This window comes from Falco rusticolus, chromosome 7 (genome assembly GCF_015220075.1).
Source record: "Falco rusticolus isolate bFalRus1 chromosome 7, bFalRus1.pri, whole genome shotgun sequence".
Lineage (NCBI taxonomy): Eukaryota > Metazoa > Chordata > Aves > Falconiformes > Falconidae > Falco > Falco rusticolus.
Window position 1 is genome coordinate 34,434,719 of NC_051193.1, and position 15,668 is coordinate 34,450,386.

Here is a 15,668-nt window from a genome sequence, read left to right on the forward strand (position 1 = left end):
TGTACAGCCACTATCCCACATGCTGGTAGCATCAGCTGTGTGTATGGGGATAGCTAGTGTCACGGCTCAGGCTCTTTGGTCTTTATATTAATTTTTCTGAGAGCCCACAGAGGCTTAGAACTATTTACACCAGCTCTCCATTTCACAACAGTGACACATGGATATGAAGGAAAGCCTGAAGAGTAATTATCGCCACCATCATCACGTTAGCTGCTCCCCTTTAACAGCACGACAAGGCTAATAACACAGATAGGGAGGCTAAACTCAGCAACTGCCTCCAGCAGGCATGCCACAATCAAGCTAGCAAAACCCAATGCAAGCCCACATAGAAAGGGAAGGTGATTTTAATTTTTAAGACTGATTTCACCCACTCATTCTTGCACATTCATATTCTCACTAGCACCAAGAGACATGCATCCAAGTGACCTGGTGAGGATTGCCTATAGTGACAGAGAGGCCAAGTCCTCATTGCATCTCAGTGATCCACCCTGAGTGGTGAAGACACGTATGATATTTAGTCTTTACACTCTCTTAATACAGGCAGCTCTGGGTCTACTTGAGATGCATCACACTGTAGTCGCTCCACATCCGCACTGTGTTCTTATCTGAGACACGGCCTTGCTGCCACCAGTGTTCATTCCTTCTGCTGTTACCTTGCCCTCAGCTCTCCTCTTGCTGTTCTCAACCTCCTGAATTGTAGCATATACACCATCCTTTGCCATGATGATTTCCACACGGAACCATCTGTCTTCTAAAGTTCTCTGCAAGTCCTGCTCAGTCCCGACAGACACCAAGGTATTTAATTGCTGTTTGATATACAGCACAAACAGAAGGCTGATTTGGCCAGCAGTTTATTCCCAAGTTGTCCCTGGCAAGGAAGGTCACTTTATGTAGACCAGATAAATTGTCTTACTAACAGCCTACTGATCACTGGCTGGAAATCTGTGGCTACATACATCAATTCCCAACCTCCATCTGCCTTTACAACTAAGCATTAGTCTTTCTACCACCACCACCTAAATCTTTTTCTCAGAGGCAACTGCCAGGAGTTTGGAAGCAGGGTCATGGCAAAACAAGAAAAAAACCAACATGAACGATGGAACGATGGAATACCTTTGAGGAGGGGAAGCTTCCTTCCCTGGTGTGGAGGTGTGCAGCACCTTGTGCATACCCTGTACCGGGAGCACTGTTAAAGGAGCTGCAGGAGAGTGCAGCTGAATAGCTTGGAGCACGGCTTTCTCTCTCTCAGACTGAGCAGCTGTCCTGGAAATGGATGTGGGGAAAAGCTGCAAGGGAACAAGAGGGACAACAGAAAGCAGCTATTCCCCATTTTTTTACAGGTTCTAACAAGCATTTGTATTTTTTGCCTTATATGAACAAGTGTGAAACCCAGCCCATCTGTCTTTAGGACAATTCAGCTCTCTCAAGAAGCAAAACAACACCTTCTCTTCTCAACAGCCATTTTTATTGCTTTTAATAATACACCACTGGAGGGAAAAATAAGTGATTTTCTGCTATTCTTCAGCTTCTTTCTTTATTAGAATAAGTAAATTCCCTGGGACTGTTGATAAAAGGTAAATAGTTAACTTTGCATCTAGCCTGACAATGCAAGTAAAAAGAATTGGAAATTCCCCAAAGCAGGCTACTTATATTAAGAATAGCATCACAAAACTGCCCAAGTAACCACTCTATGGAGTAATTAACTAGTATTTACATGGAAAACAAGCTCTTACAGCCATTGCTAACAAGAATGAAAGTCTGTGCCTCAAGATGACATAGCAGAGGCTCAGGCTTGAAAGTGTCAGCGACATTTAGTTCAAGCCAACAATAATCAACACAAAAGTCTTTCCACTCATTCCAGTGGGCTTTGGCTAAGGTCCCTCACACACACACATGCACACAAATCTTTCAAAACAGCCAGAAACAATGTCCTGAATCAGGTCTTAAACTCCGAGCTCCTGCCATAGTCCAGCCTTCATCTACAAAATAAATACAATTTAACAATGAAGAATATTTACTTTCCTTCATCTGATGTTCTGTAAAGTGCTACGTTTCTAAATTATACCGAGTTAAAATGATAATATTGCTCTAGTATTTTAAATACGATAAATATAGAATGAGCTGTGTGCAACTTCACTTGCAAGTTTTATTCTTTTTTTAGTAGATATACTAAATTTAGTCATCAAAATAGCCTCCAATAGTACTCCATGAAAAACTAGTAAGAAGTTATAAATAAAATCACATCCTTCAAAGAAATCCTACGCACCACTTCTGTCCACGTTGCATGGAGAAGCCTAGTGTTCCTGTGAGCATATGGAGCGAAGAAAAATGAGGAAGCTGAGAATTACCTAACAATAAAAAGCAAAACCATACAAGTGAACGCTACATATCCTCCCATAAACAGTCTGTTTTCTACATTTAATCTTGGTGCATACAACCCAGTTCTTCTATGTTTTCCCCATTAAAAAACTCTTCCAGGAAGAACATCTTGCAAGAGATGGGTTGATTCATCTTCATCTTGCTCCTTTTTACTGCAAAGTGGAAAAGATTCTTGTACAAACTGCCTACACATTGGACACTGTTGAAAATACTTAATGCAGCCATCACATAAGCACGCGTGCCTGCAGGGCAGGAGTACCCAGTTCACTGTGCCGTTTTGGCAAACAACACAGTCTTTACTGTTTTCTTCAGGCAATTCTGGTTCATCTTCAGCCAGTCCAGCCTTTTCTAGCAAGCTTCTGTCAGTGCCTCTCTCACCAGGGGATGTATTGCTTGAAGCTGGTGCAGTGCTATTTGCAGACATGAAGAGCTGCTAAAATACACATAATACACAAACATTTAGAAGTAAACAAACTGTCCCCCGATACCTGAACACACCCATGCAATGTAAGTGCCTCTGGGTCAGCTTCACTGGTTTCCACTGGGTCAAACAGTGCCAGACTCACTCTTTGCTTGAGTCCTGACAGTTGCCTGGCCTTCAGTTAAAGGTATTTCAGAAGTGTAAAATTACATAAACCACTGGAATAATATTAAGGATAAGTCATCAAATCTTAGCCGAGTCAAATCAATGTACGTGCATGAACTTTAATGCAACTGCCCAGGTTTTGAGCAGCTCCGGTTTCTGTTTCTGGTATACCATTCTCTATGCTTAGAGGGATGTTTCTATCCATTCCTACCAAAAAATACATCCACCCAGTTGTCAAGTCTACTTCACTCAACCCATTCCACTCTTGCTCATGTTACAACCCCCCACATCTTATGTGAAGTGCAAATTCTTCTGGGTGTGATCACTCAACAGAGCCAGTAAACTACCATGCAGCCCAAGACACCCACAGAGAGCATACTATGCAACTACACAGAATGCAGCTGCGCAGTTATTTCTGTTCAGTTTATGCATTGTTTTTACAATGGCAACCATACATGAAAAGAAAGCTTAAGGGGATCAGCAGGGAAGTTTACCTGGATCAACTACATCAGCAAAAAATGGCCAGGACAAACATCTCTTTGGAAAAATCTATTTCTGAATAAATGTTAATCGACTCAATTGAATTGATTTGGCCCAATTTCTAGCTTACCAATACCATACATTATTTTTATCATCACAGTAATGTAACAGTGAATCACACAGAATCACATCATCAACTGCCTGACAGACACAGGACAAAGATGGCCCCGCAACATGTGTAGATAAGGGGAACTGGAACAGAATAATGAGAGCATTGGTTTAACTTAACGATGGTATGTGCTAGACAGATTCCTAACCTTTGTGCATGTATTGCAGTAAAAAGAAAGTAAAAAAGTTTCTTCTGAGGCTGTCCCAATTGCAGGACAGTATAGGAGAACGTGAGAGACTAGCAAGGAGGTAACAAATGTTCTGTAGAGAGGAAGCATTGGACAGCTAATTTCTTGCTACTGCTTTAGTAAGTGAAGATGACCTAGGCCTCATAGACCAAATCAAGCAATTTCTCCAGGAAATCTTGAGTATTTTCATATAAAATATTTCTGTACAGTAACTTTGGCTGGAACTACTTGACTGATAAAATAATTTTAACTATTATCCATTCTTTGCATGACAATAAATGTCTTGTACTAATTTAGGCTCTGAAATCCTACACAAACTAAACTTAACAGTGTCGCCCAAACCAAACAAGACTCAGTACATGGCTTACCTTCAGATCATGGTATTGACCTTGAGCTAGAAGTAGATACTGATATAATATCCTGCAGGAAAGTCTGTAGCTCTCATCAGGAATGTGAATTACAGCCACCATTGAAATCTACCAAGAAAAAGCTATGTTTAGTAACTTCCTTTTCATTATATGAATCATACAGAACAGTTTGCTTGAAAGACTGCATACTTTCTTACAACCTCTGACCTGCTTATTTCCTTAAAACAGTCAGGATTTGACCAACGTTGACTTCAAGCACAGATCAAAAAAATATACTGGGTAAGGTGAAAACAGAATGTGGCACAAGAGAGCACTTTGTGGTGCTTCAGTTTTCTGCCCCAGTTTTCCACAGAGCCCTTCTATGGCCCGTTTACAGCAGAGGCCTGCTCTAACCACTCTCACCTAGTGGAATTAGGCCCCAAACCAACAAGGCACCTAAGCAGATGCAGTCCTCCCAAAGGTAAGTGCTTATGCAGCTGAAGTAAGGCTTGCTTGTAGAGTCATGGATATGCCTCGGAGAGGCTACCTGAGTAATGATTTCAACCAGAAGTAGCAGCTCCCACTCTCCTCTCTTCACCCCCCTAACTCCTGATGAGCTTCTCCTAGATGGGAGAGACTTTGACAAACTGTGAGGACTTTCCTACAGCAACTGAGCCCCAAGCAAGCACATGCACTTAAGTCCCATACAACTTCTGCAGCCACATCCCGGACTGTCTTCAACACAAGGAATGGCCCTGTCAGCTCAAGTCTGAGTGCAGAATTACAGGGGAACATGCAAAAGGCAAAGTCTTTTCTACTTTCTCCCACCTTCCTCACAAACACAAGGACCACAGTTTTTAGACTCTGGAAAGCATTGAGAGGTGTCACTGATTGGCTTGTAAACAGAGTAGGCAAAAGACAAATTTCACTGGAAAGGATTATGAAAGGACCCCATGGGCTGACTTTAGAGGCATTTTTCTGAATAAGCTTGCATGCTGTGCCTAAAAACCCTCACCCTGCCCAAATTATGTAATAGCCTCTAAAAAGCAGGAAAAAAAGAAAGTGAAATTCAATGTTATTGTAGTTCCCAGAAGCTGTCAAAAGAGAAATGAAATATAGAAGAAAGCTGTTCTGTTTAAAAAAAAAAAGTAATTTAAAGGCAAATCTGACTTGCACTTCAAAATCCACACATGGCTAATTATATGCAGAGTTTAAATATATATGTACTTATACATAATGTATTTATACTAACTACGTTTACTACGTTTTGGCAACAAAGTTTTTTTTTTTCTAAATTACAATGCCCAAATTGTGCACAAAAAACCTCCCAAATCACCAAAAAACAAAACCACCCCACACCACTATTAACTTCGTTTCAGAACCTGAAAGCCATTAAATTGCCAATAAAATGACAAATTTTGTATTTTGAGAATAAGAGTTTAAAAGTTAACGGTTCTCAGTGGATTTCTATTATGTCATCCCACCACAACATAAGTGCTTTCTCAATGATGACGCATGTCCCAGTTCATTGTTTGTTCAGACACCTAGGCAAACTTCTAAACTGTGAATGGGACCAGTTCCTAACACAAGCATCTTGATCGTCAAGGTACTGCCTTCTCTGTTGTGCTGTCCTATAGTATAGAAACATACACAGTGATACTATGATCTAGTAGAAATGCTATGCTGTTTGATTATAGGACCCCTTCCCCTTAAGCACTAGGTATTTTCTCTTTGTAAATACTTGTACACCATAATCAAGTTACTTCTCAGTCTTCTCTTTTGCACACAGGCCTGATAGGTAAGCCTTCTTCCACTTTAGCCCTGCCAGTCCTCAGTTTCTGTAACTCTTATATATGGTCATGCTAATTTTCTGGAGCTAAAGGAAAATTACAGCACAGAACCAAATAGGTATGATGTGGCCAAAAATACAGTTAGGATGAAAGTGAGACCACCCCCCCCAGGAAAGAGATACTGGAACACCATCTGTAGTGGTGGATGTACACATACACACAAAAATAATTCTAGATGGAACTTGATGTACTGATGCAAGAACAATGTGGTAATACCATATTGGCCACAGAGGCAAAGATCCCTTCCCACACTATATTTATATCTTAGAAGTTCGTCTCAACAACAACAGATGCAATTCTGACATTTGATTGGCAAGGAGTTCAGGTGGAGTTATTCCTTTGACCATACTAATAGATTCCAGTTGTGTTCCTTTTCTCCCAAACCAGAGGAAAAACACCTCCACCACTTCTCCTTCCACCCCTTACTTCCATGTTAAGGAACAAGAGAGAGGTGTTACAAATTCACATCCATACTAATGTCAAACACATTCAAATATGAAATTTGCAGTCTCTTTATATTAAATTAATCTGAGCTCTAACTATAAATAGACATACTTATCTGGGAAACAGCTGGGGTGAGGGGGAAACAATCCCATGTGGGGACAGGAGGGAGAAAGGCAGTCCTAAGGTCAAGTGAAATGAAGCCAATGACAGGCATCACTTGGAAAGGGAACAGGCTACTTAGGCACAGGTGTAATCACAATTTCCCAATGTATGTATGGAAAAGCATTCAGTGGGTTTAGGCAATTTGCTTCTGAGTTCAAATAGAAATCCATTATTGTTCAAGCAGTTAGCACTATCGGGTCATCAACCAAATGAAAAGATGGGAGATAAAAGCATGTCCAAAAGAATCAGTCGATTTAGAGTTTAGAAGGGATATTGCACTGCATGTGACAAGGCTGAAGCTGCTTTAAAAGAGAGTCTTTTGGGAAACCAAGTATCTCGTCTCAGTCTCCTGCAAGACCTTCACATCTTCCTGTAAATGACCTGGAGCTGGCTACTGTGAGGCATAACATACTGCATTACATATACTCGGGCCTGTTGCAGAAAGGTAATTTCTATGTTCCTAAACAGTCAAGTCAGCAATCAGCTCAAATATCTGTGCCAGACACTAGAAAAATAAATCCTCCTACCTTGCCAACAGCAATCCAAAAGACCGTATCAGCCCAAGAGCTCCACCACAGGTTTATGTGATCAGAAAATTCAGAGTAATAGCTTACTAACCTACCACAAGGCTAGCTCATCTGACCACAGGGCTTACCACAGAGACCTTTGCAGATATGAGCTTTGTGAAAATCATAAGCATCTTTTGAATGACATACATAATTTTTATATAACTATCCTTGCTCTTCTGCCATGCTCCTCCGGAGTCATCAGTGACAAAGTTAGGGACCAAATTCCAGGGGACAAGGAAATGAGGCTGTTTTATTCAAGCCTGTCTCCTGAAACATTCAGGCCTTAAATACAGTGACCCTAAAATAAATTCTTGTATTACTTACAATATCATATATTTCTCTGTCTTCTTCATCAGCTAACGTCAACAATGCTATCAACGGATAGCGAGATCTAGGCACTGGGCCAAAATCGACAATTTGAGCATCTTCTGGTAACTGACAATATTTTTCTTCCTTGTCATTTTTTTTAATGCTTTGTATGTGTCAAGGAAAACAATTAGCATAGCTGCAATTGTAGACAAATGTGACTTTTGCATAAAGAATATTTGTCATCATTTTTGTTCATAAATATATTGTGTCAAGAACTGCTGAATGTTCACAAGTCTCTACACTGCCTGTGCCAATAAATTAGCATATTTTGTCAAAACAACTTAAAAAAAGGATACAAGTACTGCTGTCGATAGAGGTATTCGCTGTACAGAGCATCCTCTAATGCCTGAGGAGTCTTTATTCTGAAGCAGTAGACGTGTTTCTGCAATGCTTCGTGGAGTTTTTGAACACTGCAGCCCCAGTAACACGTAAGAATACAGTCTTCCAGACAATCAGGTGTCAGGGTTATACCCTCTTGTAGAAAGAAGATAAGGATTTCATTTACTCACCCACATGTAGGAATTCTGGAATTGCTAAATGTACGTTCTTAAAAGGGCAACAAGCAGAAAACAACTTCAGTGTGCCAGATTTTTATCCTTGTAATCTAATCTAAGAATTTAGCCTAGGTTTAGTGCTTCTGAAAGTCAATGGAGATGAGGAAGTGGGTGTGGGGGGATAAAATGGCTGATCAAGCTAAAAAAAGAGCACGTGATTTTATGAAGGGTAAATTTTAACTTCTGGTAACATTTTACACACTCACTACGAGATCCAAGAGCACAACCCCTAGCCCAAAGTCCATTCCCTTCTTAGATAATGGTATTAATTGGATCACTGGCCTACAACGCTCTCTGTGGTCTCAAAGAATAAGGCCTTCTTGATCATCATGCATAGGGAGGATAATAAAAGGACCTCTGTGCTCCACTTCTTTCCTAAAAATCAAGTACCCAAACCATTAACTTCTAAACACTTACAGCACAAACAGGAGCAGAACTCCTTCAAGAGTTCAAGTGCTCAAACCTCCTGAAAAATCCAAGTTACCTGAATACTAAGTTGTTAGGTTTGTTGGGTTTTTATGTTGAAGGAGCGGTAAAACTGCTGCAGCCCTTTTCTCATTCATAGGAAAGCTCCACATCTGTGTTGGTGGAAGATCTTGCTTACTACTCCCTAATGATGGAGAAAGGCATGAATTTCACTTCTCATGTGGGCAATTTCAAGGATGCTAGGAACCACTTGAACTCTGATCCAAATAGATATTTAAATCCGGTTTCCACTGAAGCACAGATAGAAAGACAGGAAGATTATTTGTTTATTAACAGTAGTGTGCTTCCAAACACCTCTGGAGATCTGGACTTAGGTTTAAGTGGGTGGCATATATTCTTTCATGAATTCTACAGAATTCTACAATTCTGTGCAGTTTACAAAAATATCAGTGGTAGCTGGTAATCTGCAAATGTTTTTGTTACTTAAAAATGTGTTATAGCAGGAAGTGTTTAATTAATAAAAATTAAACTGTACTTAAATATCCAAACATTTCACTTTTAAAAACACATTTAATTATTTGTATTGCAATGATGGAAGCATGTTTCTGAGGAATTTTATAACAGAAAAGGGCAAGAGCAAGAAAAGAGAAAGCTCAGGAACCTAAACCGACGAAAATCAAGCACATCAGAAATATACTGACTTGTTACTGAAGCTGTAGCAGGATGAGGGATTTCTAACCCAAAAGGATTCTTCACTTGTCTCATCCGCTTTTTCAATACTCTTGTGCTGGATTCTGTTTCTTCTGAGTTTCTCAGAATAACAGGAACACCCAAACCAAACCTATGAGACATGAAACAAGAACAAGTGGGTTAAGTGTTGATGGCGACACATTTGAGGTTTTCTTCAGCTCTAAATAGCAAGCAGCACAACAAATAGAGCTAGCTTGGCTTTGCAGAGTATCTGCTAGGGTACATGCATAATACAGCCTGCCAGTCTGACTTCAACTTTTCATGGCAGAAGGTAGGAGTCTTCACAGTGATACAGAAAATTTTAAAAGGGGGAACACTTTACTCCTGTGTTTCCAGAGCGTAAAATTAATGAGAACGGTCAATGCCCTCTAGTGGTAAACGGTTAGCCAGAGCCTTCCCCTAATTGACATTGCTGCACAACCTGTCACAGGACACCCCCCGCCCCCCCAAAAAAAATTCTAAAAAAATCACTACTTGCAAAGATGGAACAGCCTTAATGGACAGTGTGTTCAAAAGGAAGACCTTAAGAGTAAATCATTCAGCCCTAAGATATTTCTAGCTGTAACTACAGCCAGCAAGATGTCTTTATGGGAGACTAAGATCTCGATTTCCCATATAAACCTCAATTACAGTAATATGCTAATAATAAATCCTGAGCCAGAAACCAAGTGCAAAATAGTCAAGAGTCCAAATCAAAGCTGAGACTGTAAGACCTCTTCAAAGCTGAAACCAGCTTGCTAGCCCAAGTGATGTTCTGACTCTAAAAGGATAACAAAGCAAAGGTTTAAAGGTTTAAACACCCTATGAATCAAAATAAAAATCAAAGAAAGTGAGGAAGGATATTTTGGGATGATTTCCAACATCAATTAAAACCCCAAGATTTTCATATTACCTGGGGCTTTTAAAAGAACAGTTACAGAAGAACAAGCTCCACAACAGACTTCCTTTTACACTTAGCTAAAAATAATTCACTTTTAAGGTGATAGCAATAGCTTTCCATAACCAAAAGCTGATTAGAGAAACTGTCCCAGATTTGCAATCAGAAGACTACTTTGGAGACTGAAGAGATTTCCTTAACTGCATTAATTCAGTCCTGTCTCATTAGTAAGGCAACAGGGAGAGGCTGTGGGAGTCTTTTGTTAATGTATTTTAGAAAACAGTTACTAATTAGCTCAGGCTGTACTTCCCTGAACTTGTGCTTTTACTGCTGCCACCTGTACTGTTGATGTGAAGGCCTGTTTAATGGCTTTGAATTTTGGTTTATGCAGTCATTAGAATATTGGGCACTGGAAAACTCCAAATGGCACAAACCATTGGCTCTTCCCTGCATCAATTGTTTCCATTTAGTATACTGAAATAGCAGCTGCTACGGTAAGATAGGTCTCACATCAATAACTCAAGCTGAAAAGAGCACTACCAGAGCTTCAATGTAATCAGTTTGATAATTGGTGATTTCATGTACAATACAGCTCTGAGCCAAGCAGACAATTTTGTGGCTTAACTGCTACTTTTTCCTGGTTTTAAAAATCTTTTCCAACTCCTGTGTGTCAAACAAAGAAAAGTAGAGCTTTTACTAACATTGGGCTCCTTTCTATTGATTCATGTTGGAGGGGTGCCCTTTGTAAAACTACCAGGCAAAAACAGCAAAGTGATTTTCAAGTTGACGGAAAAAAAATTCTCGAAGCCATTCCCAATAGCAACAACCTGTTCCTGGCAGTCTAACAAATACTCGCCTTTGCCATTTAACATCTTGTGTGCCCGAGTGTCAGCGATACACCAAAAGGGAAAGAGATTGAGCTGGCAGAAAATACTGTATACTCATTACTCCATCTTTGATAAAGTCCTTTGGCTTGCTAGACCTTGATGAAAACATTTGCATTTCTTCAATAATATACTATAGGGTGCTCAGCCATACTTCGTTTGCATGCACAGAAGGTCAAATCTGTCCGATGCAAGCAAAAGCAGCCACGGCTGTAACGAAGTACACAAGTTAAACATCTTACTCACAAAGGAACCAGGTGCAGCAGCTGTTTCACTTACTCAGTATCCAAAACTCAATGGAGCTAATCTTTCCAGCCGCACATAAAGATGCCTCCTGTTTTATACCATCTGGCTGATTCTGAAGTAAAACCCCTGTTCTTTGGAAACTTTCTTTGCTGGTCGAAAGCAACAGGATAATCACCATGAAAAGCAGGCATAGAAAAAAGCCTCTAGTACAGTTTTCCCAGCAGCTGAAGGCAGAAGGGCCTTTCTGTTCAACAATAAAGTACAGTGTTTCTGTAAATTTTAAGGTAGTATTCAGTGTCTGAAGGATAAATAAAAGTAGTTTTTATTTTATGATCTAACAGTCTATCAGCCCAGATCATTAGCTAGTATAGGGGAAAATTAATTTCTTCAGAACAGTGCCAGTTTAGAAAAGGCAGGAGTTTCCAATGGTTTTACTCCTGAGTTAATTTCTCAAAGAGCAGTCCAGACTTCAAACAGGTGCCGAGTCTAACGTGAGCATTAATCTCCAGCTAAAAAGGCGATGCACAGGACTGTATTCAGCTACTCTAAATTCTACTTCATTCCTATGACCAGAGCATCTATTGAGCTGGCTCTAGAAAGCTACCTATGCAGTAACCTACTTAAGACTCTCTCAGCAGACCCACAGGTATCCAGGGCTGGCCATAAAAACAGACACTCATCAAATCACTGCATAATTTTGCAAATGAAAACATTAACACTCCTAAGCAGTTGGTGTTTTTTAGGCTGCCTGACACCATCACAAACACATCCATAAAACAAGCTGACAATTGATGCTGAAAATGATGGGGAAAATAAAATGTCATTACAGCAATATATCATGTATTATATGACACCATATGCTTTTCTAGTACTCTGTGTAGCAAATAAAGGATCAAGTTGTTTTCATGAGTAAGTTCAAGAGCACTTAAACTGTAACTGTGGCTGCAGACACACTGAAGTTGCTTGGAGGCTCTTTGTCATACAGCCGTGGTACAGCAGAGTTCAAAGGTAGCAGCAAACACCTCTGAGCAGCTGGCCACATACATACATACTCGTATGGGCTGAGCTCCCCGCCACTGCTTCTACTTGACTAACAGTTCCTTAAAAAGCTAACTTGAAGATAGTTTGTATATATTTATATAAACTGCAAGAGCATCTAGTGTAGATGCACCTAGAATCTGATCCTGAAACAAAAATGCATCTGGACAGTCCTCTGAACACCTTGTAGTCCAAAAAGCATCAACGGACACGTGTGCAGATGTAAGGATCTTCTGGCACAACTATTTCAGACATTTTACAACAGGGGATTGCAAAGCATTTATTATAGGCAGATAAATAATGATTAAATTGATAAAAGGATCACTGGTTTAGGATATACATGCAGAGGTTTATTTGAATCATGATTCAGTATCTTTTTTTTGTAAAGACAATATTTTTAAAGAACTGATGAAGTGGAAAAGGAAGAGCAGTTGGCAATATAATACCGTCAGCGTGCAGTGGGACAGAGAGAATTATGAAAAGGATTTCTACTACCTCTCTCTCCAAGTAAATAATGAGGTGGAGCTTTATCCAGCAAAAAGGTGAAAAAAGACCAGTTGCCTTCACTACCACGTACCCAGCACTAGGGGAGGCAATGCAAAACAAGAACAAAAATTTTCCAAAAAGTGTATCTGAAAGATCAAAGATCTGCTTCATTCACGCTGAAAGCAATAGATGGCATATGTTTGAGCAGTGGCAGCTAACAAACTGATGTAAACAAGGGGAAGACTTTTAAAGAAAAGTCAAGCAGAGTATTTATAAGCTGCCAAGAGAACAGCTGCAGCTAAGACATCTGTAATTCAAAGAGAGACAAAGGATGGAAAACACTGAAGTACACTATGATATTAATGTTAATCCAATGGAAGGAAATGCAATAACTCAACTTATTCTCTCCAGAAGCCACACAATTCCCAATTCCTACATAAAATATTTTGATTGCTAATCAATGGTATCCACTTGGCAAGTATCAGTATTTACATTTACAGACACTCCTGAGTTGACAGTGCTCTGAACCAACGACATTCAGGATCCTGTTTCTGAAAGAGGCAACAGTGACATCTTTGCTGAATCCTCTCAAACACAAGAAGGGGAGTCTTCTACTCATAACACCTCTAGACACTTTAGCAGATCAGTTGTTTAAGGTTCCTCCCCATCCCAGTCCCTGTTCAGCTCACTTGAAACACCCTCTTCTCTGAGCTTCATCAGTGGAATAGACTGGTATCACATCAGCAAGCCTGGGTACTCTGGCACCTCAGTAACAACCCTGCCTTAAAGACTGGCTACAAGATTCAGCTGCTACTCAGCCTAGCGCCAGTCACCTCACTCAGTATCTGCTCATTTTATCTGCCACGAAGATCTGAGATGTTCATCTCCAACAGTGTCAAACTCCTCCCTTGAAGCAGCCCTACCTGACCCCCATTCTCTCACTCAGGGTCAGGTCCTCTCCTGCCCACTTTGTTTTCTCCACAGCTTTCATCCTCCTCCTGCTGGAACAGCAGCTCTTCCCCTTCAGTCAGCGCTAGCCCTCCTCACCCTCCTTTCTTCAACACAGCCCCACTGCCCCCACCGCTGCCACCCCAGGGCCACCCCACACTCCCGGAGCTCATTCCCCAAGGGGCGCCAACTCCCATCACCCCCCTCCTACGCCGGTCCACCTCATTACACCGCCAGACCTCCGCGGCCAAGGCCCATCGCCCCAGACCGGCCTCCACGGGCAGGGCCAGCCCCTCAGGGACGGCGTCGGCCCCACACGCTGCCCTCACTGCCGCCGCCCCGCCGCACTCACCAGCCCAGCACCAGGCCGCTGGTGACGAGGAAGCAGACGAACACCACGGTGATGTAGAAGAGCGGCGAGTACTCATAAAGCGTGACGAGAAACACGGCGGCCATGGGGCCGGGCCGCCCTGCCCTACAGCGGGAGAGCACCAGGCCGCGACAGCCTCTTCACCAGGCACATGCGCGGCGGCTGAGTGAAGCCACTGCCCTCAGCTTGCCCGGAGATGGGCGGGCCCGCGGGCGGGGCTGCGTTGCCTAGCGACGGCCGTGGGCTCCCCGGCTGCCTGGGCTGGCACAAAGCATCCCAGTAATAAATCTAAGTCATAAAACCTGCGTTATGTGGCCGTCCGCCTTCAAACTCCTCCGTGCCGTAGCTGTAGCAGCCCTGACACTCGGGGAACCGACCTCCAGTAGAGATGGGATGCTGCCAAATTCCTCCCGTGACCTCCACTTCTAAATAGAGTGCTACAGAAATATGTTTTGCATACTGAAATGAATAAGCAACCTACCTACACGATACCACAAAGGAAATAGCTGTACTTAAGAGTGTACAGAGATCAAGTGACGCTTCAACAGCTGCTTGACAATCCTGCACTTCCATGTGGTTTACTGAAGCGCTCATTGAAAAACTGCATAAATAGATCCCATATTTAAGTCATTAATATAGCTTGCATGAGGTCGTACCTGAGATGCAAAGTCTTAATCTATACTTTCATTCTCTTTGAGCAAAAAAACGAATAGCATTCTTAATTAACTCCCACTACAGGAGTGTGAAGAAGGCATTCTTTGTTATAGCAGCTTAAATTCCCAGCAGCATGAAGAAGGTCAGATATTTGGCCCAGCGTTGAGACAGCCCTCCACCAGCAGCCTGTTACTGAACAGAAGTGCCTGCCTTGCACTCCCTTCTCATATTTGTGAGCTCCAAATTCTGGTTTACTTCCAGAATTATGCTCAACTTGTCCAAACAAGAAGGACCATGAGCAGCAGAACTTCCAATTTGTGCCTCATATTTGAATCTCCTAACGTTTACAGAGTCAGACACTCCAGCTGTGGCTTTTTTGACAGCCATTTTACTGTGTATACCCTCAGGTGTTTTAGGAAAGGATGTGAAGTTACTAACAGGCCCTAAGGGCCTTTTCTAACCGTGGCTGCCTGGCGCTGCCCACGGGCTGACATGCCAGCCTGGCCTCGGCAGGAGGAGGCCCCTCCACGGATCAGGGTTTAAATGCTCAGCCCCGGCCCTCCCTCGCCACCCCGACGGCCGCATTAACCGCCGAAGGACCGAGCCCCCCACCTTCTGAGCCTGCTCCTCCGCCTCGACAGGCCCCCCCGCGGCTACACGCCCACCGGTTGCACACGGCCCCGTCCCGTTGCCATGACTCCCGCGGGGAGGGGCGGGGCCTCGGCGCCGCGGTAACGGGGCGGGGAACTGCGGAGTGCGAGGCTGGGCTGTCACGTGGTACCACGGCGAGCGCCGGCGCCCCTTCCCTCCTTCCCGCCCTTTGCGGCACGTGGGGCGCTCCCCGCCGCTCTTGAACCTTCCCGCTACCCGTAGGCGGGTGACACCGCCCGCCC

General features: G+C 42.4%; 1 protein-coding gene across 2 annotated transcripts; it reads right to left on the reverse strand.

The window, feature by feature from the left end:
- Positions 1 to 1,504: 1,504 nt before the first annotated feature.
- On the reverse strand, positions 1,505 to 14,308 carry CGRRF1 (cell growth regulator with ring finger domain 1). 2 transcript variants are annotated; one of them, XM_037395042.1, is made up of 6 exons: positions 14,104 to 14,308; positions 9,224 to 9,363; positions 7,839 to 8,016; positions 7,498 to 7,645; positions 4,170 to 4,277; positions 1,505 to 2,809 (listed from the first exon to the last, which is right to left on the reverse strand). In XM_037395042.1, the coding sequence occupies exons 1-6, from the start codon at positions 14,205 to 14,207 to the stop codon at positions 2,462 to 2,464; spliced, it is 1,026 nt and encodes a 341-aa protein (XP_037250939.1). In that variant the 5' UTR covers positions 14,208 to 14,308; the 3' UTR covers positions 1,505 to 2,461. The 2 variants fall into 2 exon arrangements, with proteins under 2 accessions (XP_037250939.1, XP_037250937.1); XM_037395040.1 differs by having other exon boundaries at positions 1,505 to 2,812.
- Positions 14,309 to 15,668: the final 1,360 nt, after the last annotated feature.